General features: G+C 31.8%; 1 protein-coding gene across 6 annotated transcripts; it reads left to right on the top strand.

The window, feature by feature from the left end:
* LOC110618227 (protein ENHANCED DISEASE RESISTANCE 2-like) lies at window positions 1–26119 on the top strand. Of its 6 annotated transcripts, none has more exons than XM_021761352.2 (22): window positions 1–447; window positions 1453–1524; window positions 1736–1789; window positions 2295–2360; window positions 2602–2660; window positions 3685–3761; window positions 5501–5626; window positions 6882–6916; window positions 8262–8362; window positions 9983–10078; window positions 11067–11131; window positions 11907–11978; window positions 12520–12690; window positions 15480–15679; window positions 15907–15976; window positions 16692–16867; window positions 17601–17702; window positions 19642–19689; window positions 23908–24051; window positions 24381–24476; window positions 25015–25116; window positions 25735–26119. In XM_021761352.2, the coding sequence occupies exons 1-22, from the start codon at window positions 175–177 to the stop codon at window positions 25825–25827; spliced, it is 2298 nt and encodes a 765-aa protein (XP_021617044.1). In that variant the 5' UTR covers window positions 1–174; the 3' UTR covers window positions 25828–26119. The 6 variants fall into 6 exon arrangements, with proteins under 6 accessions (XP_021617044.1, XP_021617045.1, XP_021617043.1 ...); XM_021761353.2 differs by having other exon boundaries at window positions 1450–1524; window positions 15910–15976; XM_021761351.2 differs by having other exon boundaries at window positions 1450–1524.
* Window positions 26120–26833: the final 714 nt, after the last annotated feature.

Below are 26833 nucleotides of genomic sequence, written 5' to 3'. Positions count from 1 at the left end.
GGCAACCAAACCGAGCAATAAGAGAAAAATGCGGTACGATATTACAGTGCAGGACCACAAACGCTATACTCTTCTCTCTCAATCCCTTCCTCTCTATTTGCCTCTCTCTCTTTCTCTACACTTGCGGATTTTGATTCGATTCCTGTGGAAATCCTAACTGACTCTGAAATTAAAATGGAAAAATTTATTGATTCTACCACCACCACGGAGGTCACCGTCAGGAAGACTCCAGAAGGCGAGGGATCGGAGAAGGATGGGTCCGATAGCAGTGGCAGTGGTGGTTCTGTTCTAGAGGACAAGGAGAAAGGGAGTAGCGAGTATTTTGGTTGGGTTTATCATTTAGGTACCAATTCTATTGGCCATGAGTATTGTCACCTTAGATTTCTGTTTATAAGAGGCAAATATGTTGAGATGTACAATCGTGATCCTCATGAAAATCCTGACATTGTAAGCAACTTCACCTTCCACTTTCTTTCTCTCTTCTTTATTGCATTGATTCTTTCATATGCACAAACCTCCTGAAAAAATTGTTTTTGAGGTATTAAATTGTTTAGTTCAAGCTTCAATTGTTTTCTGATTGTTTTAAAGCCGATTCAATTGTAAGAAGAGATAAGAAAAATAATTTCATTGTTTGATATTGAATTATCGGCATTTTTAGGCCGATTCAATTATAAGAAGAGATAATAAAAACAATTCCATTGTTGGATATTGAATTATCTGCATTTTTTAATGTTATATGCAGAAATGGGTTGTAATGCTAAGCAAGATGGGAAGTTTTTCCTATTAGGTGTTTATAATCTTCCAGAGCTTTTGATAATTATTCCAGGTTTTGCAGTCTGTGTGTTATAGTGAGATATTCGAGTCTTTGACCACTCGGAAACTTTTAATAATACCGGTGTTGTACTAGATATTGCGAACTGTGTTTTTCCATGAAAATTTGGAACATATTGGAGCAGTTACTACATGCATCATTAGCTTGATACATTGAAAGGGGCTGTTGCACAATCATTGCGAGGAATATTGTGCCAAATGTCTGATAAAGTGCTAATCAAAGCATATATTTCTGGTTGGATTTCAATTTTCCTTATCTTGGTGACCGACAATGAAGCTGTGTAACTAGTTCAGTCAGAGATTGATGATGGGAGTTTAAGTTTTCTTAGTGAAGGAGGTCTTTCAGTTGTTTCGTTTTAAGGTCCTGTCTACTAATAGCTTTAGATAAGAAGTATAAATAATTTATAATAAAATAAAAGAGGGATGCAAGTCATTTATTTGCTGAGAATTTCTTGAGGTACAAGTAATTTATTATAAAATAAAATGAATACCTTTTGAATGTATGACCTTCTTGAGCATATACCCGAGTTCTAAAACCAATATTTTGTTTACTTTATGATTTCCATCAACATTTAAGTGCTTAATTTTTTTTTTTTTTGCTGAAAATTTGTTTTATAGCAGCCCATTAGGAGGGGTGTCGTAGGGCCTACATTTATCGTGGAGGATCTAGGGCGTCGAGAGGTGAATAATGGGGTAAGGCTCTTCTTAGTATACATGTTATCTATTTCCAATTAATATCCTTGTTTGGGGTTTTTGTGCTTTTAGATGTTAGATTTTTTATGTTTCTTCTATTACTATTAGTATTTTTCTTTCCTCTTCAATTTGATCCCAATTGTAATCTCCTCTCATGATTTTTATAGGCTTCATTCTTATATTTTTTCTCTTTGAATTTTACCTTTTGTAGGATCTTTATGTTCTAAAGTTTTACAATCGATTGGACGAGACAAAAAAAGGAGAAGTAAGTTGTAGATCATTGCAATTCAGTTGTAAATTTTATACAGGCTCTGTCATCTAAGAAATACTATCACTCATTATAGGTCATCAATATCATGTTCCAATGTAATGGATATCCCATTCAAAATGAAGTAATAAACATTGTTGGCTTGCTTATTTATGATACAAGTCATACTTGTTTTGTTTGAGAAAGTGTGGTAATGCAATTCAATTTTTTTACCATGTATCCAACTGTCCCCTTGTGTTATCAAGTCACATACGCATATGGTAGTAGCAATCATGCAAGGGAGTTGAATTTTTGAAGGCTTTCTGAAGTCTGGACTTGTAAGCTAATAAAAACATTGGTTGGACATACACTAGGATGAGATCATAAATTGCATGAAAAAAAAGCATTTAACGAGAAAAGACAAATCAGACCTTGATTATCTTGGCATAATTAAGCATAAGAACTTTGCTTTTTTCTTATATGCCTAAACAACTTACAACTAATTCCTTGTTTCTTCTTTAAGATTGCTTGTGCTTCAGCTGGAGAAGCTCGGAAGTGGATGGAAGCATTTGACCATGCAAAGCAATGTGTAAGAGAAATCAGTTGAACACTGTGAATAAAATGTTCTCATGTTGAATTTATATAGAAATGCATCATTTGATATACTCTGTTTTATTATTTCTTCAATCCTAACACCTAATACTCCATTGCTCTTGCATGATTTTCTATTTTCACTAATAGTAGCAATCCTTTGTGTTGAAAACGGAACTTCAATTGTATGTTTTAAATGTAGCATTAATGGAAATTCATTAACATTCTTGTCCTGACAGGCTGAAGATGAGCTCTTAAGAGGAGGTAGTACCAGAAACAAGTTGAACATGGAGACTGAGTATGTGCCATACATGTGGATTATCTCATATATTTAATTTATTTTCTTTTGCTCAAAACCCTTTTGCTTGAAAAAATGCATTGAACCATTAGGATTTAGCAGTAGCTATCTATGAAAACTGAATAGATTTTATTCTGTTAAAAATAAAACAAAATATAAAATTTGCAAAATAACTTTAGGTTGTTGGAAAAGGTTATCAATTATTTAACAAAATATGATCTCCTTGATATAAAATGAAATTTCTTGTAATAACTCTATGCAATAAAAAAATATTCTTATTTTACTAAGAGAATTGTTGTTATTAATTTTATTATTTGTCTTATTTTGCCATTTGTTTTGTGATTCTTTTAATTGGCATATAAATGTAATGGTCGATGGGTTCAGGAACCAAAATATGGTTAGTTGTTCCATTTTCTATTTAAGAACATGGGTTTGAGTCCTTGGTAACTCTGAATTTATTTACTTAAACTAGAAGAAGAGGTAACTGTTGGAAATGATGATCCCTTAATTCAGAGGGTATTATTATGAGAAAGTCATATGATTTATTAGCAAAATTACATATTTATTATGCTTATATACAAGCGACTAAGTGAACCCAACATCCTTGTATTAAGGAGTGACTTATGGGATGCCTTATATATCTTTTACCTTCCATTATAATTGTGGACTCTCTTATGCTTATGCACAAGTGAACAAGTGAACCTATAGTGGTTTGTGTCCATGGGTGTAGGATCTCAATAGTTGAACCTTGTAAACCCTTCTTCTATTTTCTCCTACCTAAGTTTTAAAAATTATAAATTAGGTGCAGGCAAGTGTATTGTATAATTTATGGACAATCAATAGTTGCTTATGATTAATCGTGCATTAATTAGCTTTACTCTAAATTGTGAAAATCACATATTGTTAGGGAGTGGAGTGCATTATTATTTGTCTAATATGTAGTTTATTTCTTTTTAATTTGTGGTTTGACGTGTGAAATTGTGATGGACTAATAATTGTTTCCTATCTCATTATATCTTGAAAGGATCAATTTGGAAGGACATCGGCCTAGAATGAGGCGTTATGCACATGAATTAAAAAAGCTTATAAAAATAGGGCAAGGTGAGGTGGTATGCTCATGTCTATTTTTTTGGTATGCTTGTATGATAATAAAAGCTTACCGAACTTGTTCTATACTATTTGGTATATTTGCATTAGAAATGGATATCAAACTAATATATTATAGAATAAAAAATTTAGAAATTAAGAAGCCATAAAAGTATAGTGTTCTGTGAGAAGTGAAAGCTTTTATAAACACTTTGGTGTATATATATGAAATGATATAGTATTTACGATTTGTTAATTAAAATGTCTTAATCTATAAGTATTAGGTGTATTTTAAAGATTTTATTTTTATGGATTCTATGCTTGAAAAAAGTTGAACATTGAGCTATATTTATATACTAAGCATTTATATTTGCATTTACTGTGGTATTTAATGGTTTTTTAATGAGTAATTTTGTGTTATAAAGTAATATAAATATTTTTAATATTGTAAAAGTTATTTTTGTACTCGAATAATTTTCTTACAGTATCAAAATCATAATAATATTGGTGATCAACCAAAGAGTTTGCATGTGTATGTTTGTGTGTTCATACATGATCAAATATATTTTTGCCAATTACATATTTACACCTTTATACTATTTGAGATTAATCTATTAAATATCTAAACTAAAATTGTAACTATTAAATATCTGAACTTACAAAAATCATAACAAGCACAAATTAACCATGCTATTAATGACTTATCAAAAAAAGTAATTTCCTTTTTTTACTTGTTAATTGTACTCTAAATTTTACTAATTGTGTTTTATATTTTCACAAAATTGTAAAATTACTCTTGTTTAACTTTATTAATTTATAAAAATTTGTGCAACATCAGCAAAATTTTGATTGCAATTAGCAATATATGTGATCAAATTTTATTTTTTTCCAACAAATCATCAATAACATGACTAATATATATTTAATTGTTATGATTTTTATAAGTTCAACTGTTTAATAGGTTACAATTTTAGTTTAAGTATTCAACGAGTTAATTGCAACTAGTATAGGAAGGCAAGTATATATTCAATCATATTTTCCATAAAGGTAATCAAGTAATGGATGAAATGATAAATCAAGTTTTTTGTGTAGCTAGCACTTACATGGAATATTCACTTTAAAAAACTATAAAAAGGATCAAATCCAACAACAACTCTGTTCATACTTAATGTGTTAAACCCCCTCACTGAAGGCTAATTAAATTGTATACTTCATTGTTCTTACCTTTGTTATTAATAGTAGGCTCAACCCCCCTTTCTTACAGCTAGGGTTGCATATGTGATGCCAATTTTTTTAAACTATTAAATTATGTATTTGTAAAGTGTAAATAATTTCATAAGGCTGACCCAGTAATATAATAATGAGTTTTTTTTTGTTAATATTTTAGTGTAATTTTTTGTCAATTCAAAAAACTTTCCTCCTCATGGTACTTCTATATAAATACAAGATTGTGGATGTCGAGATATATATAGATTAAAAATTTCACCTAGCCTCCTTGGTTAGAGAATATATATAAGAATATAGACTATTGTGTTCATATTCCATATTATAATATTATGTTGTGCATTTTTCTCCATTCAAATGTTAACCCCCTCCCCCTTCACTGTACTTATATATAGTGTAGATGATGTGGATTGTTATTTATTAGCATGTAATGTTGTATGTCTTGATTGTTCAATGCTCTTGATTTGAATATTTTTTCAACTCATTTATATGTTTATGTTGCTAACTTCCTACTTTTGTATCTATTATAGGTCCGGAGATGTTGTTGCGTCAATCATCAGATTTGCAAGCTGCTATGAGGTCGGACAGATATTTTGAGGGGGAGATTGGAGATGCAGTTGAAGCACATGAATGGAAATGTGTTCGTACAATAAATGGTACTTTTTTGATAGCTGATTTAGATCTTATTGTAGCCTAATATTTTTCATTTCTCATAATTGTGCTATTCAAAGCTCTTTCTTTCACTTTCACTTATGCTTTACTTAAGCACCACAGTTTAAATTGTTGCTTTTGAAGATGCCTAAATTGAGTGCTGAAATGGAGGAGATAGATCACTATAATTGAACCTAACTAGTTTAGGGCTAAAGCTCAAAAGAACTGAGTTTCTATTGTTGCTGATCTTGGTTTTGACAAATATCTAGTTTAACAATTGAATGTCCTTTGGTTCTCATATGCTATTATCATGTGGTGTCCAAAAAACTTTGCTTACTTTCAAGAAGAATGACGTTTTGGGGGTTATTCGTCCAAAAGATCCTTATCTTTTCTTTTTCTTTTTCTTCTTTTTTAATTAGCATCACATCCCATAAGTTGGGTATGCACAATTTTAGCCTATATTTTTAACTATTGTGTTATGGCGAGGACTTTTACGTTTAAAATTAACATGCAAATGGAAAAAATGAGGAAAATATAATTATAGATTTAGTGGCTGACTATTGATAGCTTTTTGACGTGTGCTTTTTTCTACAATGGCTATATCAGAAGCAAAAATTGCTTTCAAATTATGCATGAATATAGATTCATTATCTTGGCTGTAAACTTTCCTCATAACTAAAGTACACAATATGATTGCACATTGGGAAAAATTTAAATCACTTTTAGTGATTATCTGTTCTTTTACCATAAAGTATGTATTATTTAATTCATTTTTTTATTGAGTTTGGAAGAAAAACTAACTGTGTCTAATTTTGTTTCTAGATAAAGTTTATATGAAAAGATAGCATTTGAGTCATAAAAGATCAGGCTGGGGCTAGGATTTTGGCATTTCATCAGCTAGAACTCACAAAAATGTATGCGTGTATCACAAGTTTAATGATAATGCTACTTAGATGGTAGGGCAATGAATTGGGAAAGAGGATTAAACTACTTTATGCTTTGGGCGGTAGCGTAACAGTTCTTGATCCTTTGCTCACAACTGGCATTCTCTTTCTTGTTGATGGTTATTGGGCCTGCTAGAGCATGAAATATACGTGTGTTACTTGTTACCTATATACTTTACTGCCAATGTTGCTATATAGCATGATAACATGATGAGACAAGTTGCTATGATCCCTCATCCCTTTCATAATATCAATATTAGGGTTAAGGGAAAGAAAAGAATTTCACTTTTAAATTTCTCTTCCTTTTTGGTTTCAGGTGTTCGATTCTTTGAGGATGTGTCTGATTTCAAGGTTTGAGTCCGACAAATATATGTTTAAGAGATAGCTTATTTTAGTTGTTTGTTGAACCGCTTTTTTGGATGATATCTCATTGAGGGGCTCAAATGAATCATATTTTGCATCATCAATATCCTTATATTCCTTGGTAGAATGGTGGCTGTAGTTTTTTTCTTCTATAACTTTATTTTAGAAATGATTCAATCGTTCAAAAAAACCCAGAAGGAAAAAAAGAAAAGCAAACTTGATTAGAGGACCCTCTGTTTGTGTAGACGTGCATAAAAATTTCCCTACTGACCAGATGTCACTTGTGTGGTTGTACCGCCGCCCTCCCAAAGGGATGGGCAAAACAGTGAATTTCATATTTTTAGAAGAGGTAGGTTCTTCTTTCCAATCAGCAGTCAGCACTAGTGAGAATGAAGCCTGCATGAAATGTTTTCTTGTCATCACTTGGCTAAAATATTTGTCCTCTCTTATACAAATTTTAAGTTAAAATTCTGTGGCATACATCCATTGAAATTTCAAAGTCATGCTTTTCAAATTCTTATATTTAGGAGATTTTTGTTTATTAAATTGCTAAATTTAAATTTAATTTATCAGTATCTTTTTGATTGGAATATAATTTTAAATATTAGGAAAGAGATTGCTTTGAAGACATTTACATATCACAATTGCATGGCCTAATCTTGAATTATTATTGTGGGAAATCATGTCTGAAGACTCTGCTTTTAAGGTTATTGTTTATTCAATCTTTTTTTAAAAAAATGTATACCATATATAGTGACCAAACACTATGTTTGAATTGGGAGAAGGAAAATATAGAGAGGAAAACAAAGTGCAAAACAATGATGGGAGGAAAACAAGTTTTTCTTCTCATGTTTGGACATTGAGAAGAAATAAAGAGGGAAAAGTTATTTTATGTATTGTAAAATTACCATTTTATCCGTAAATTTTCAAACATTTAAGTTTGTTGCACCAAATTGTGTTACATCCTTAGCTGTTGGTTTTGTTGCAATTTTTAATGCTATTTAGATTAGTAAAAGGAAAATTAATATGTCAACTTAATGCCATGGACTCACTCAATGCAATTTCTTGAAAATTGGGTAATGTGAGATTTAAAGTAGTTGGGTAAATGGCTTGTAAGATGAAAGATACAAAGGGTGTATTCTTTGGATAAATTTGTATGAGCCTGCATATGTGTGTTTATATGTTTGCGAATTTTTAATTTATTTATTTTTTTCATTATAGTCTTTGATGCTTCTATTTTATGATTGTATTCTATTGAACTAAAAGTGGATGACTTGTGCATTTCATGAAGAGCCTAGTGTTCTACTCTACTAAATTTGTCATCTCTATGTAGAATGGTAAAGGTGTTCTTGTAAAGGCTGTTGGCGTTATTGATACAACTGCTGATACTGTTTTTGAAGTAATTTTAAGTGTTGATCGGCATCAAAGATATGAGTAAGTTGCTTGATCAGTCTTCTAGAGCTCTCTTATATGGTGCTTACATTTTAGCAACACTAGCTTCTTTTTCTGTGCATTGCTCATGACCCTTTGTGATTTTTTAATCTTGAGAACATGTAAATCTTACTGTGATATATTTATAGAAAGCCCAACATGACCCTTTGTGCTTACATTTTAGCAACACTAGCTTCTTTTTCTGTGCATTGCTCATTGCCCATGCCCAGAATTTTACTGGTGCGTGACATATTTATAGAAAGCCCAACATCGGATGGGAGGCTCGGATACCATTTTAAATTTGGGTCAGACCTAACTCACCCCAAAAGCTAGCTCAAGGGTGAGGAGTGCCTATTGCCCATATAAGGAGCACATTACCCCTTTCCATAAATATTCATGCTAAGTTATGGCAATTTTATTTACTTATTGAAAACTTATTACTGTATGTATCTCATCACAGGGATTGTGTTTGTCCTCCATAATTCACAGTGAAAAGGAAAACAAAAAAAATGAATCAATTACATAGGTGTACATCAAATTGCATCAATTGTCTTTAGTGCAATCTTTTCAACCTTTTTCCCTTCTCAGTCTAACTAGTATTCTTTTCCATTTTATTTAATCCAATTTTGACTAGTTTGTTAAAATGACAACCAATTTCCCAAATCTGTGAAGGTTGCCAAAAGTTGAAAGGTTTGTTCAGAATTGAGAAGTTGCAAGGATTTTTTTTTTAGATAATTAGGCCTTTCTTCTAAAAGAATAATAGTTCTTCTGTGTAACCTTGCCACATGAAACAAGCACCCACCTCTTGAAACCTACTAGCAAGATGGATAAAACTGAAACTAATCTTAAATGTTGTGATTGTTTTTGGCTGTTTGGCTAAAAAAATTATAAATTTGGTATTGAACTAATTCTTGTGACTTTCTAAATTTCAATGAACAAAGAATACCTATCACCTTATCATTCTTCAATGGAAAACTGTCCTTGAGGGGAAAGAATAAAAGAAATTAATAGAGATACATAGAAGAACGTATGTAGCCTAGAAATTCAGACCCTTCATCCTCTCACTTTCTCTCACCCGCTTTTGGGTCTCTATTGCATATGTTCAAGATGAAAAAGATAAAATGCACCCTAGAAAGCCACCACAAACCAAAAACCAGTTCAATTCTTTGAGCAGTGAAATTTGTAAAGAGAGATGGGAGGTATGGAAGGAGTAATATATGAAATTGGTAGCTAAAATTGAAAGCATTCCTAAAGCTTGAGGGTAGAAATAGAATTGATACAATTAAAAGCATTGACTAAAATCAGTAGTTCGTGCAAGGTCGTGGTGTTCTTTTTTTTTTCCATGTATCATTATTCAGTAGGCCTTCACAATAAACTTTTGTAATAATCTGTTATAAAATATTTTTTGGTATTATTTTATGGAAATGTGGTAGATAATTTTTATTAGGCATTAATTTTAATTTAGTAGTATGATATGTGAAATACTCATATTTTCTCAATGTTTTAATATTTAATTGTAGTGTACTTTTTTTGTCTTTTGAAAGATTTCCTCTTTATGTGTTGTAGAAAACGTTTCTTTATATCTGACATGTTTAATAATAATAATAAAAAAAATCTCCACAGATGGGATACTTTGACAGGTGACTTGGAGCTGGTAGATTCTTATAGTGGACACTATGATGTTGTCTATGGAACACATGATCCACAATATCTTACTCGGTAATGTTGTTAGGCTAGAGTGGCTAGTTCTTTACATTTATTGCATGCTTTTTAGTTCTAGTTGTTTTGTCCTATGCTGTCTAAGTTGGCATTAGTTTATATCTGATTTGACGGACTTTAAAGTTTATCTACTTTTAGATATTGTAGATATGTTTGTTATTTAATTTTCACAATCTGTTTTGATGGCTCCTAGTAAGTTTTTACCGGATCATGTATTATAATGCACTCTTTTTTAATTGAGTTTGTATGATGAACAAGAAGATGCAGTTATAAATATGCTTTTAGCTTATGAAACTTCTTTAATTTTCAATAAACAAGTGTATTTTTAGTTTAATATTTTTGAAATTAGAACAGGAGTTAACATGTACAATCTAAATAATTGAGGCTTTTGATATTTGGAAAAAAACAAAGAAAATATTTCCCCTTTATCTTCTTTGAACATGTCCTTTATGTTTTCATCAAATATTGTGCACATTCATTTTTTTTACCTTTATTATTTCATTTTGGTTAGGGATCGCAAACTGGGTAACTTGTCAATAAGTGAAAGGATAAGAGCAAAAAATTAACCTTAGTTTTGTTTGAACCTTGAAACTCCTACTTTCTAGAGTGTTTCTCAGCCTTGTGTTTTTATTTCCAAAGTAGTTATCTTCTAGTAATTTTTCATATTGTCATATTGTTGTTCCCAACACAAAATGAACGAGCAAATGGTCTAGCCTGTTTGGGTATGTGGTTTGCTTCAAAACAATCACTATCCTATGATTTTTCACTATATGTAATTATGAATCTTTTAGTTGCCCCTACTATTACTAGCTTTTGCATATTATAGTTTTTTATCATCATTTGAAGCTTGGAAATATAAATCGTGCTTTAGATTTGTTAGAAATCATATGAGACCAGTTATTGAGGCCATGGTATAATGAAATTTATTTTACTACTCATTTCTTATGTCATTGATTTTCTTTCACTTGTTGGACAATGTCGTTCTCAGGTGGCAATCCAAAAGGGACTTTCTCTTCTCTAGGCAATGGTTTAGGGGTCAAGATGGGACATATAGTAAGCAGATATAATTTTTATGCTCATATTATGCTTAATTATGGTTACTTCTTGTCATCAAGTTACATGCAATGCAATATATTGTGGACCTTTATAGACTAGGTGGACAAGCTTCTCTCCTCTCCCTTGTTTCTAGCGATGGGGTCGGAGTGCTTGTTATACATGAGACCTGATATTGTCAATGTCAAATGCCACATTCACTTGTTTGTGCCAAACTTTCTTTTTATGCAAGACAGCTATGACATTACTGGTATTATGGCAGTGACGCAATATACTTAGATAATTTGCTATAATACTTCATTGAAGTGTATTGAAATCTTGGACAAGTGGAACTATAACCTTGGTCTAGCCCTCTAGACCCAGAGTCAGAGAGGGGCCGCTTATGTGTGCCAAAAATCAGCATACTTTAATTTGCTAGCAGATGTTTCAACAGATATTGTTCAATGGGGCGATATCATGTTGAGGTAGGAATGAGTTACAGTGATATGGTGCCTCTTACTCGATACCCATTGGCTCTTTGGAATGAGCTGTAGCTCAATGGGTCAACCAAAATCTGTGACTCATTGGGTTGGATATGGTACCTCTTGCTTGCTTCTTTGAAAAATGATAAACTGTTCAAAATAATGTGACCTGTGTTTTAATCCTCTTTGAGCCTGTTATATCATCTATTTATGTATTTTTTGCCTATATTTTTTTAATATTTTCTATGTACCATTTCAAGGATTCAATTTACAACTTGTGTGGTTAGCTGACAGATAATCATTTATTTCTGCAGCAATCTTACAATTTCCAGCTATACATAAGCAACGGCCTCCTAGGTCTGGATATCGACGTACAAAAATTAACCGTAAGAAAATCCATTTTCTATTCTTGAAAAATTTCATGAATATCAGAAGCACTTTCTATGCTCTACTGCTTGCCAATGGACAATTTATATATTGTTATCAAAGGAATTACACAAATAATGAGATTCTTTATAACATATCTGGCTGGAAATAGAATCTAAATGTTTAATTTGGTTCTACATTCCTAATTAAAATGGTACTTGCAAAGCTTTTTGTATATCACTTATTTTGACTATCTATCTAGTTTTCTCCTTCAATTTTCTTTTGGAATTATGGGTTCGTTGTTCAAATGTTCGATGTGGATAATTTGATTTTGTTGCATGGTTGTTTATTTTGTATTGATGCATATTTATTTGGATATATATAAATAATCTTATTTTGATAGGTCAGATCGACTCATGTAATTTTAGTATATTGGATTTCAGCTTTGCATGTTTTATTAAACTTTAAAGGTCAATTAACTGTTTGATATTGAAGGTTCTCCTCTAAATACATGAGCCTTTACTAACTTCCTTTTTTTTTAATTTCCATTGTGATATGTAGCTTCTACTTGGGAGATTCGAAATTTAAACACACCCATGGGTTCAAATACCATGAAATGTATTGTGACACAAACATTAGAGATAAATCAGGCAGGATGGTTTAGATGGAAGACAAATCATTGCTCAAAGTTTGAAAAGACTATTCCTTATGCATTGTTGTCCCAAGTGGCAGGTCGGTTAAATATTTCTACACCTTATTTGTTTGTTTGCACATTAGTGAAACTTTTCCACAATCTGAAAGCTCAAGTATTGGTTGCCTTTGATACCATCAAATGTGCATTTCCTATCCAAATAAGGTTGGCGATTTGTTTTAGAAATTTTTTGTAAGTTTCTTAGAGTTTTGACCATGGTGTTAATGTAAAGGCCAATAACTATGGGTTTTGAGGGGCGCTACTATTACCTATATTAAATAATGGAAAAAAAATGGTATTGATAACAGCCATGACGTTGGTTACATAATGGTAATAGTGGTAAACAAAAGGTAACAGCCATTACCCATGTGGACACAGTTCTTTTTATTTATTTTCTTTCTGGTTTTACCCTTTCCCTTTTGTTTCTGTCAAATTTCCATTTTAAATATTCCATGTTTTATATATCTTCATATATTGAGTTAAAATCATCAATTGGTGAAGGTTTATTTGAAGTGAAAGAGAGCAATAAATCTATGGGTAATAGTAGCTGGTGTTTTTACTCGGTGAAGAAAATTATGATTTAAGCTAGGTTGTAGATGAATTTTATAGTATGAAGTACTAGTTAGCTCAAATATAGGTTATTATATTTTCTTTTTAATCTTTATCTATTGTTGAAATAATTCATTGTAAAATAAGTAGTTGGATGATGTCTTTTTGGTGGCAGTAAGGTTAGTTTTTAAAATCTACCTAGCTGTTTAATTTTAAATTGATTAATGCTAATGATGTCAAAGAATTATGGATTTTAATATCTTTATTTGGTATATTAATGCTTATTATTTAAGTATTTAGTTGCATATCTTAGTTTTAATTATATTTTTAAATATCTTTTTATTTCATGAACTTTGCAATTTTTCAACAAATTGCGATAGACTATTACTGGCCTAGAACATGACCAACCCCTATTTAAATCTAGAGGTGAGCAATCGCTCAATTTGGTTCAAAATTAAACTGAATCAAAAAAATCAAAAATTGATTTTCAATAAATATAAAAACCGAATTGAACTTAAATAATTAACAGAACTGAACCGAATCGATTTTTCAATTCGAAATCGATTCACTTTTTCAGTTCTGAAATTACCCATCGTTTTTTCAGAAACTTCACTGGTTTTCTTTTGGTTTCTCTCTAGCCAAACAAGATGGACTTATTTTTTTTCCCTTATTTTTCTTGCATTTTCACACCAAATACCAATCCAAAGGGAGATAAATGAAATTTACATAAGGAAATACAAATCAACAGAATATTTATAAACCCATCTAGGATAAAAAGTAACACAATATAAGAAATACAAATATCACTGCACAAGGAACTCTTTAACAAAAAAACATGCACCCACACAAGTATCTACAAATTGAAGCTGTGATGCTCCGATGCTGAAGCTGCAATGTGGAGTTGGCAATGCTGTAGGCTGCCTAGAGTTATGATGCTGCCATGTTGGAGGTTGCTTGGAGCTGCGACATCGGCAATGCAAGAAGCTGCCTGTAGCTGTGACATCAGCGACGCAAGAAGCCTCCTGGAGTTGTGCTACTATGATGCTAGGAGACCTATGGCGTTGCATGCTGAATCCTTGTATTTGATTTCAACAACGGAGAACAGGTTGCTAATATTGGGAAGAGAAAGAGGATGAAATTGGAGGAGGAGGAGGAAGCAGCAGAGAAAATAAAGAGAATATAGCTAATGCATATATACATGAAATTGCTGGCTCAAATTTAATAAAAGTGATAGTTATGATTTAGAGTTGAGAGAAAAAAAAAGGTTGAGTTGTGCTACTGTGATGCTAGGAGGCCTATGGTGTTGCATGCTGAATCCTTGTATTTGATTTCAACAATGGAGAACAGGTTGCTAATATTGGGAAGAGAGAGGATGAAATTGGAGGAGGAGGAAGCGGCAGACAAAATAAGGAGAATCTATCTAAGGTTTCTCATCTTAAAATAATGTATATATACATGAAATTGCCAGCTCAAATTTAATAAAAATGGATGGTTAAGATTTAGGAGTTGAGAGAAAAAAAAAGGGCTAAGGTTATATACATGGAATTGCCGGCTCAAATTTAATAAAAATGGATGGTTAAGATTTAGAGTTGAGAAAAAAAAGAGGCTAAGGTTACAAAATGTGGATCTGGAGATTCGAAGCCTTGACCTCCTTCAATTTTAAATCAATTTACCAATAAGACACGAGGGGAAGTTATGTTTTACTCAGCTTCAAATATAGTTATACTATTTGGTTTTACGGAAAGTTTAATTTTCAAAACTGAACTGAACCGATTTTAATCCGAAAATTTCAAAAAATAAAATCGAACCGTTTTACTAAATAAACTGAACCGAATTACCGAATGAAATCGGTTTAGTCAGTTATTACGGTTTAAAACCAAATATTGCTCAGCCCTATTTAAATCCATGTTTTGAACACTCTTTGATGAGTTTATTAGTTTTCTAGGCCTTGGGACAACAACATCTATCTAATATGATCTTTGCAGCGTGTTTGCAATTTATCACTTGGTTTAGGTTATATATTGTACAAAATAGTTGTCAAGTTAAAGAAATTTACATTTTCATTTGCACCAATGGTTTTAAATAATAGTTGTTACATAACATAACAGCCATTATTTATAGGTTTTTTGCCCTCTTATTACTGTGACACCATTATTTAAAGGGGAAAAAAAAGAAAGAAGGTTCTGTAATGGCTTTTATGCCCATTGTTTATCCTTATCTTTTTTGAGCTGTTCTGTTGTTCAGGTAGGCAGTTGTTTATTCTTGGTTCATTGTCAATCAGGTTTGAAGGAATACATTGGGGCAAATCCAGCTGTGAAATCTATATTCGCCACTACGGTTGTCCATTCAAAAGCTTGTGATGATTCCATCCGTATTAGTGAATATGAGGATGCAGAAATAAATGATGAGTTCTATGATGCAATTTCGGCCGATTCATTATCATCAGAAGAGAGTGATGATGAAGATGAACCAACAAATGAGGTTGTTTGTTTTTATCTAAATCTTTTTTGCCTTGTTGGCATTTCAAAATGAGTACTATTAGATTGGTAAACCTCTATCCACCTCATAGTCTTGTATAAAAGTATACAGTATTGGTGTCTGAACCATCATACTTTGTTTGTGTTTCTGAATGAATTTGTTTCATCACATTTATTTTATGGAAATTAAAATATAGAAGAATGTCAATTGAAAATTGTTGCATTTTGTAGCAGGACAAGAAGGTGAAATTGAAGAATGTTGCATGGGCAATCACAAGCTTAGCTTTGAAGCGAACTTCAGGTCTTTTCTCTTCTTATACACGTACTTTAATCATTATTTATGTAATGGCATGTCAATATCCTTAATGATCTTATTCTACTATTTATTGTACATTGGTTTTCTCGTCTTTCAACTTCCAATGATATTCTGTGTTTAGGCAACAGAAACAACCTCATTGCAGGTAGGGGATGACTGCATATGTTGAACCCTCTTCTTATCCTGTGATGTGGAAACTCTTGCACACTAGGACACCTTTTCAGTAGATGATTTGTGTTAGTAAAATATAAAGAAGACACATTTTTTAAGGAATAAAATTGCACATATGTATTTGGTCAGATGCTCTGCTTTTTCTTTGCTGAGATGCTTCAAGAATCAATGCAGTTCAGGAAACAAAAGAATTTATTTGTATGGGCCTTTATAATACGGCTAGTGACTGATAACATCCAAAATTACTGATATATTTTCAATTATGTCCAACATATCTTTAAACATTATAAATAGTGATCATGAAGTTCAGTAATTGAACCTATTATAGTGATTTGTCATTTTCTCTTTTGTGCATAAGATTAACTAAAGATTAATACTTTCTAGCAGTAGATTGATTGGAAACCCTGTGTCCTAGAGAGAGAACATGTTTAGTTGTATGTTTATTGCTTGTTAGCCCTTATTAAACACTAAAATATTTTTGTTTCCTTTTCCACTTTCTAGTTTCTCCACTAAATTATTGTTGATGCAGTTATGGATGCAAATAAGGAATTAGATCCTAGTGAAGCTGCAATTGATATTGATCTAAGCCAATTCCAGGGCTCCTTACCCGAAGGGAAGGATGAGAAGGACTCAAATTGTTGGACTTCTCCAGGTGGAATGGGATTTATGATCAGGGGAAAGAATTATCTAAAGGATAATTCTAAGGTTTGTTTACTTCCTAAAATATGATTGTTTCTGTATCACGTAGCTCTAAGTTATATTTCTCTCAAAAACATTTGTTTATGGTACAATGCATATCTTATGGCAATATCAAATAAAAATATCTTGCACCTATTTTGTTATGGTCCACCAAAAAATATACTGCAATTGCACTGATTAACCTTTGCTCTTTTATTCCAAGTTTACTAATTTTTCTTTCCTCAAATACTTTGTAATTTCACAAGGAGATGAAATAAATAGGTAGATAGTATCTTGTATTTCTACCCCTTATATTCTGTATATTTTCCTATGCTGATTTATTATAATTTCCTTTCGCATTTTGTATATTACATATTATCAAAAAGTTCAAATTTAATTATCCTTCTTAGATGGTGGTCTTATGAATTGTGGATACATTTCATAGGAGGGTGGCAGATTAGTTCAAAGTTCATAGGTTGCTTGATTGCATTGCATGATTTGCCTCCAAGCTCCATTCTTCATATTTTATTATTTGGTAGGTTTACAATTGTGACATATGGTCAAACACAAAATGACGCTTTGATTTATTTAAGATTCTAAAATGTGAATAAGCGGTGTTCGTTTACAAGTAAAATTTTTATGGATAGAATTTTTTCATTGAACTAAATAAATAGAAACTCAGTAGTCTTTAAGTTTTTGATGCATGATAAGGCTGCCCTTTTTCCTTATTGATGGGTACTTTATTATTGACGTCCTTCAGGTAATGGGTGGGGAGCCCCTTCTCAAGCTCTTAGCTGTTGATTGGTTCAAAGTTGATAGTGCTATGGATAAAGTTGCATTGCATCCCAAGTGTCTAGTACAGGTAAATCAGAGTTTTAAGTCTGAGTTGTAATCTATTTCAAAATGTGGGAAAAAATCGAAGTGTGTGTGTGTGTGAGTGACCTTTCTATTTCACAATGTATTTGTAGCTATGCAAAATTAGCTCTCGTTCAGCAATTCTAGAAATCATTCCAAAAACCATGGTATATGTGATACATGGAATAGCTTGATTCTTGATAATATGTGTTTCAATTTGGAGCATGGAACTTTTCTAAATTGTAACAGTAGATAGAACCATAGTCCTCTATGTTGTGCTATGTGGCTTCACCAGTTTCACCGAAGATTAGTTTGTAAAAAATCTGTATTATACACTTCACGGGTGATGCATTTTATGTTGTGTGGTTTTCACATTGATATGGGAGATTAATTTATGGTCTTCAGAGGACAGTTGACAAATTAATTTCCTTTCAAGGAGAGTAGGAGACCGCAAGAAAATCTGGTCTGAGGTCTATATTTTTCTATTTGCTTTTAATATACATAAATGAATCATAAAATTGCAGAAAAAGGTTAAATTGTAACTGATGGCCGCTAGCAGTAATTGATCTGTCATTGAAAATTTAAAAAAAATCATTTTGAAACCCTCCAACTTGTATAAGAGAGTGCTTTTAAATCCGACCCTATTTTGAAGTCCTTATTTAGACTATATTTCACCTACCCATTCATATGGAAACTTATGCTTTACAATATTAGTTCAGAATTTTTTTATTTTTTTTTTGTGTAATAGTCTCACAATAGTAATGATGGACTAATACCGTAGAACCATAATTATTTGGATGTTCAAACTTCAGAGTATTAGCTTATCTATATTAAATAATGCATGTTCAAATATGGATTTCATTAATTTTTTATTTCAAAAGATTCAGAGAAGCATCAGTAAATAATTTATGCTACTCCAAGCTAACCAATACTTGTTATTAAAATGGTAGGATACTGGAACAGTAGTTAATATCACCCATGCCTACTCATGCAGGTTCATGTTCAAGTATATTTTTTCTTGCTTATTTAAATATAAACAGAGACTAATTTCATTTTCATTCTTTAATAAATCTATTGGATAGGGAGATGACAGACATTATATTAGTGCACAATAAGTTTGAATTTGTTTTCTTGCTCCATATTAAGTTAGAGACTTTGAACTCTAGAAGATTCTAAAATATTTCATGGTAGTCTTTGTTCATGTTTTCTAATCTGATATTTGTCCGTTTCTATTAGCAAGTATCATTTTGAAGACTAAGATTTCATTCCAAACTAGAGGTTTCTATGTGGCATGTGACCTCCATAAGGTAAACACCAATGACTTGTTGCAAGTTATTGGACTAACAACATCACTCCTATATTGCGCTAAAGAGAGCGATTAGGATTACCTGTTTAGCTCCTGTACACTGTCTTAACTCCAGTAAGCTGTCTTATTTCTTATTTGATTTGAGATTGTTTGTTTGGTTTTCTTTATAGGCATTAGGATTTCCAAGCACCTAGGGAGTTTTGTTGCCTATGAATTTAGCAATTATTGTATGGAAAACAATGCTAAGAGATGTTTACAGTTTGCTAAAGCACTTATAACATTGAGATATTTGGCTGAAGAAGCTTGCGTGGACTTGGGTATAAGGTTTACCTGTATTGATTTTTTTTTTTGTGTGAGAATATTAACCGATGATAGGTTGTTGTTTGGGGAATTAAGGGCATCCCTTGCACCCATTTAAAGATACTGGAGAGTGGGGAGTCATACTTATCCTCTTCCTCCCCCTTGTAATTACTGCAATCCTTATATATATGTGTCCTTTGTTTTCTGTTGAATTGTTTAGTGAATTAGATTCACATGACATCTGCTTTACCTTTGAAAAGTCACATTTAGTGCTATTTGATCAAACTACTAGTTTTGCATATTTTGGGAAGTTATATTAATTATACCTTCTCAATTTCAGACAGAGGCAGGGAAGAAGATCCCGTTTATCCTTGTCATTAATCTTCAGGTATGTAGTTAATGCATTTGTGTATATCCCTCAATTTGACATGTTTTCATCAAAGGGTAAATGATCAAGAAAACCTAAAACTTTAAGCATTTTTTTTTTCCAATTGTGATCACCTCTTGTAGAATTATCAATATTGTCCATAAAATTTGGAGCAATTATTGCAACCTCTAGTTTCTCTTGCTACAGTATGTGCACTGTTGATGTGGTGCCTGCCTTACATTGCTTACTTCAATAATCTTTTTAGATGAATAGAATGAGATCTAGCTCGAAAATGAGAGAAAGTACTTTTTTTTTTTTGTACACAGAAGAAAATAATTTAGTACGAACTTCCCTATCATCTTGTTCTCATTCTAATCAACATTAAGAGCTAGTAAACTAAACCACATTGGCAAGAATTCAATAGGGTATATGTGTTGGTGAAAAAATTTGGGCATTAGCTGCAATTGTTTAATTTCTGAAATTCATGGACCCCATTGGTAAGTTTAACATAAAGTGAGTAATGTTTTCTGTCGTTTGCTTTTTCATACATGAACTTTCAAGCATTAAGTATGAATTACTGTTCACCAATTTTTATTGGTCCATCTGTTTTACGTGAGATTCATTTTCATTTAACATTCAATAGCCACGGAATAGAGATTTGATTTCCAATTGGATGATCTCATTTGAGAGATATGATGAACTTGTTTAAACAAGCCATGGATGAAAATGATAATTGGTATATAAGTGGAATTCCAAAAATAATGAAACTTATCATTACTGGGGATAAAGTGAATTAGTTCTGGCTACTTGCGGTATGGGGTAATTGGGTGAATAACAAGGAGTGTGACAAGAACTTCCACTAAAACCAACATTTATTTGAGGAAAGAAGGGAACTTTATTTGAATTTTAGATCTTGGCATCATGCAAACACAAATTGAAGGCCTATTATATCTTATTGATAATTGGAAGACTAGGATGCCCCATGTAACTTTGACATAATTCTCTATTTACATTCAACTGAACTTTACTTTATTCCCTAGTTTAGTTGTTCAGTTGCATGAATCACTTTCTTTTGTTCCTATGAACAGCATTTTTTATTGAAACACTTGGGGAGCACATCTACATCATGCCATCATCTCTATTCTCTGTTATAGAGGACAAGGACAGAAATACACGATAGCAACAACAAACTGCTGCTTTCATTTTGTCTGATTCTACATATGTTAAGATGTAGAAAAATATTGAATTACTCCCTGAATACCCTAAACAAAGTTGCCTTTAGTTGTTGCAAAACGAATAGAACAAAGAATACAAGGGAAACTCTCAAGTTTATTTTAGATATCAATGTGGATAATGCTAAGCTCTACAAAGATACCCAATTGGCTTAGGTATATATAGTATAGTAACTAGTCCTACCAGTGCTAAGATTAGGAAAATCAAAATAGAAATATTAACCAAAAATAATTAAGAATAATAAACCAATTCAAACTTTCTAACAAACAAAATAATACTACTTAATAAATTTCCTAAATAACTTGCAACAATAGATACATGTAAAAGACTAAAACCCCTATTAAAAGGTCTTGTATCATTTCCCCTTTGATTGAGAAGAACTCAACTCCTGAGAGTTGAACTGCCAATAAGAGTCCAGTAGAGAAGGACTCAAAGTTTGAAATTCATCTCCATTAATCCATGTAGCATCAGAATCAAAACCACCATGCCACTTCACAAGAAACATGTGAAAATCACCTTGAGAGGAAGTAACAAACTTGTCGTCTAACAAGACTCTAATGACATCTTTTTCTCACAGAAGAGATGGCTAATTTGGCACATTTTTACATACAAAACATTAGAAGGCAATGTAGGAGGTTTAAAATTTCCTTGATAAGGTGAGAAATCCTGCACTGTACAGTGCTAATATTCATATGGATATAGGCAAGTTAAATAAATATGCACTGGATCAATGTTTTTTTCAAAATGGAGAATAGGCCAGCAACTTGTGTTTGAAATTCTTAAAGGAATTGTTAGTATTATCTTTCTGAGCGAACACAAACCGTGACACAATCACCAACCTTGACCTCTTTATTCCTACATGCAAATCAGCAACAAGTTAGTTATTTTCATTACTTAATGCAGTCTTTCACCTAATCAATAGCATGCAAATCATGAGTATTGAGCAAAAGTTTCATCAGGTTGTAAATGCGAACATCAAGAGGAAGAGGAAAAAGGTCGTTGAGATCTAAGGAGAATAGCCATGAACTATCCCAAATATACTTCTACTTTTTGAACAATTGACAAAATAATCATAGGCAAGCTCTTATTTAGATAAAACCCAATCCTAATTACCTTTTGTTTCTCCCTACAACACACTGAAGCAAATCACTTAACTATGATTAATAACTTCAAGTTTGACTATCTGTTTGTAGATGAAAAGTTGAAGTAGTCTTCAACATAGTGCCAAACAATTTCCATATCGTCTTCCAAAAATAACTAACAAACTTAACATCCTTATAAGACGTAATAAAAGAAGGTTAACCATGTTTGATAACTTACCAAAAGAACAATGCAACTACATGTAAAAGATCAATGATCTTATTACATGGAATAAAATGCGTCTCTTAGAAAACCTATCCATTGTTACTAAAATGGGGTCATATTATCAAGTTGTTTTCAGCAGAGCAAGAACAAAATCCATATTCATATCTCTCCAAGGGCATATGGAATAGGAAGAGTAGTGTGCAACTGCAAACCAATGTTTATTTCTTAACCTTAGCTAAATGACAAAGTGATAATGTGATACAATTTAGCAGCATCTCTTTTCAATGAAGGTTAATAGAACATGTCCTTAATAAGAGCAATGGTATTATCTTCTTCAAAATATTCGACTAACCCACTTATATGCAATTCCCATACTAGAAACTCTTAAAGTGAATACAAGGAATGCACAATTTAGTTGCTCTAAACAAATGATCATCACAAGTCAAGAAAGTTACCATGATTACTTATACTTCTAGATTAGACCAAAATTAGGACAAGTAGAATATGTGCTACTTGTTCTATCAAACCAAAAATCTTACACTCGTCACATGAAGAATAGTAGATATACAACTAAGTATGCCAAGTGCTTTATTTTCAAGACTAGAATAATATTTAAGAATAAAAGAGTGTTTATTGAGAAACTCAACCTAACCAGCATGTGTAGAATTTAATTTCTTTTGAGAATCAAATATCTCAATGTTTGATCATCAAAAAGATACAACAATATCTTGTGGCAATAGATAATAATGGCAAGTGACAAGGGGACTGGACTATAGCATAAAATTCCATATCACAAGTAGAATGTTTCCATTTAGCCTCATCGAAATTTTTACTAAAGGATGCTATAAGGTGATGATCTTTCTGATTGAAGACAACTCATATGTTAACACATAATGCATCACAAGCAATTTCAAAGACCTAAAAATTAGGATGACTCAAAGCAAGCGTTTCAAAACAGAGAACCAACAAGAACCTGCCAATAAGTCTAACATGTGCTCAAGTCAACCTGTACTTTATATCGATCTTGTTAATGGCTCTACTATCTATACTCATCATTAAAGAATCATCTTTCTTGGGTGTCAAGATTGCAAGTGCAACACATGGACTAAGGCTATATCTCAAAAATCCGTTCACTAAAAGTTCTTCTATTTAACTCAATTTGCTCCTTGAAATTCATCCTATAATGAGGAACATTAGCAACTGTAATCCTAGAACTAAGTCGGTAGAATGTCAATATCTCTCATTGGTGGTAATTCACCGGGTAACTCTTCATGCATAATGTCATGGAATTGATGTAGAACCAATAGGAGGAATAGAAGTCTCAAATTTCTATCAATTCTTAATTGCCTGTATGAATTCTAACAAGTTCTAACATACCTAGATGACTGATATTTATAGTATAATAACAAGTATTGCTTGTACTAGAATTAGGATTTAGGAACCCCAAAATAATAAACGCTAAACAATGTTAATTAGGAATATTAAATTAACTCAAACTTCCTAAAATGGATTGACCTAAAACCCTAGTAGGTCTTGCATCATAGTTGTAGTGAATGATTATGCTATGATTTGATTAGGTTGTTAATTGTTAGTGAATGGCATTGATGGACATCTTTAATTTGATATCCTAAGATATTATTTGGACTTAATAGTTTCATCTGTCTTATAATGAAGAATATGTTTGCCATATTTCTTTTTCAGATTCCAGCAAAACCAAACTACAGTATGGTGCTCTACTATGCTGCAGATAGGCCAGTAAATGAAAGTTCTTTGTTGGGTAAATTCATTGATGGGACAGACATGTTCCGCGATTCAAGATTTAAGCTAATTCCAAGTATCATTGAGGTATCAAACTTTCCAATTATACCTATTTTAAAAACATTAAATTTTATTAAATACTAAGGGATATTTCGAATACTCATTTAGAAAAATGACAATTAATGAGAGGTTGTTTTAAAAATAATATAAAATTAAATAGGGTTATAATAATCAATTTGTATGTTAAACATAATGAGAAAGGAAAGTGGGCAATAATATTGAGATAATAAAAAAGAGGAAAGATGGACAAAAATTATGGGACAGAAGTAGTATTAGATTATAGAAATCTTTACTGGCTTTTTTCCTATTGTGCTTTTGATGATGTGGTACGGCTCATTTATCTTGAATATTGGCAGGGGTATTGGATGGTCAAGCGTGCTGTTGGGACCAAAGCTTGCCTCTTGGGGAAAGCTGTAACCTGCAAGTATCACAGACAAGATAATTTTCTTGAGGTAGTATTTTTCCATTGTTCATAGGCTTGCATAATTTTTTAGTTTCAATATGGGTCTCCAAAACACAATGTTCTTGTTTTGATAGGTCAAAATTTATAAGGAAAAAATGGAAGAGAAATCTGAATTTGACCTCCTGCAGATTAAAGAAAGGAGGAGGTCAAATAAACAAGATGTTAATTAATTAAAGGTCCAATTGATCACCTCGTCTATAGATTCAAGAGAGTGCTCTTGGTGGGAATCTACCTTCTATTTATATGTAGAAACCTAAGTGGGAAAACCAATGGATAAGGAGGATTAAAATTGTTCCTCTACTTCGTGTTTTTTATAGAGAACAATTGTAGAAAAATGAATGGGAAAAATGTGCTATACCACGACTGCAAGCACTCAGTATTCACCTATACCATTCATATTAGTTTCAGTGGTTCAGAATTTTAGATTCTTTTTATTATTTTTGCCAGCAGGCAGGAATTCCAACATATGCATTGCTAGTTGTCCTTTTCTAATTTACATGATTAATGGCAAAACCTGTATGATGCAGATTGATGTAGATATTGGATCATCCGCAGTAGCAAGGAGTGTAATAGGGCTTGTTCTTGGATATGTCACAAGTTTAGTTGTTGATCTTGCAATTTTGATAGAGGTTTGTCCTTTTGTGGCATTTATTATTGTCTTAAAGAAGTTTCCTTCTATATTTACTTGTGTGAACTTTTATACTGCAAATGCATATGAACCATGACTTATCATGCAAGTTTTCCCCATCCATAAAATATGTTCCATAAACAAATGAAGTGATACATGTGTTTTTTTTTCACTGGTATGCTCTTGAAATTGATGGTGGTTTTTTGAGGATGTAATAAAGCTTATTTTAGATTTTTTGAATAGCTTATTCTTTCTAATGTGCATAATAGCATAGGCTGCAAGTTAAATTATATTTACCACTAAAATGGCTTGTTTCAAATGCTTCGAATCTTGAACCCTCTGTTTGGAATTAGGAACTTTTTAAAAATTTAGTTCAATTAATTTATTTTCTAACAATTTTCTTATTTGGAATGAAAAAATTCAATTCTTTTTAACTTAAATAATTTTCACTTTAGAAAAAGTTGAAATCTTGCATGAATTCTGTTCATATGTCCCACTTCCATATTGGCAATTGTGGATCCACATTACATGAATGCATGCATAGAAAATTAGATATTGCTTGTCAAAATAATAATAACAATAATAATAAACATTATGTGCTGCTGTGTTTGCATTGCAGGCAAAAGAAGAAGCAGAGTTGCCTGAATATATACTTGGTACTGTTCGACTAAATCGTGTGAGAGTTGAGACTGCAGAACACTTGGAGGCTTAGGATTATCGTTTGTCAATATTCTTATTCATCATATTAATTCTCCTTTATTAATGTTGTTGTTTAATGGAGGCATATCATATCTTTTCACATTTAACCAATTTAGTCATGGATTATTAGATGTAACTACAAGGATTTTTGGCTTTCACAATAGTGATATATGTACAGAAAAGTATTATTGTATCTACCACCCCCCAATAAAAAGATGTATAAACAGCCTCCCTTACTGCGGGTTGGATGATTGGTTCACTTGTGAAATTAGGAATAAACTTAAAAAGTTTACATTTGTTGTCTACTTTTCTTATTCTATGCTTGGATTAGAGCATTGTTCTTTTTTTTTTCTTCTTTTTTTCGTTTTTGGTAAGGAATATGAGAACAGAGGACACAAATCTAGCTCTGCGAGACACTGGACTATGCCAGGCCAGACAGAGTATTGGTTGTTTGTCTTTCCAAATAGAAGAATTAATTAATTTTCTCCTATTTTTGTAAACAACGTTATTATATGTAAAAGTTAGTTAGCTCGAATTCATGACTTCACATCACAAATGAAAGTAATTTTATTGTTATCCTAAAGCGACACTTTGCACGATTATGTAAGTTTACCTTTTTTTGAAAAAAAAAAAGAAAATCAACTGTCAAAAATTAATATAAATTAATTTTTGAAGTTGTTTCCAGCTCCATTATGCTTGTTTTATAATCAATGGGTGACTATTTGGGTGGAAATTGTCATATTTGTTTTATCTGAGGTGGTTGTGATACGGTGGGGTGGACTTTCTCCCTGTTCCGTTAGTTGGGTTATCTCTATATGGACTAGTTCACAACTAAGAAAAAATTATTATATTATTTTTATTTTATTCAAAAATTTAGTGGTTGGTTTTTTATTTTAAAAAAATATATAAAAATATTTCTAATATTTTAAAATTTTATTGAATTTTTTTATTAATTTTAAACATTAAATATTTTACTATTTAAAATAGACATTATAATTTAAAAATTTTAATTAGTTAAT

Source organism: Manihot esculenta, chromosome 6 (genome assembly GCF_001659605.2).
Source record: "Manihot esculenta cultivar AM560-2 chromosome 6, M.esculenta_v8, whole genome shotgun sequence".
Lineage (NCBI taxonomy): Eukaryota > Viridiplantae > Streptophyta > Magnoliopsida > Malpighiales > Euphorbiaceae > Manihot > Manihot esculenta.
The sequence above is the reverse complement of the archived record's forward strand: the minus strand, read 5'-3'. Positions and strand labels throughout refer to the sequence as shown.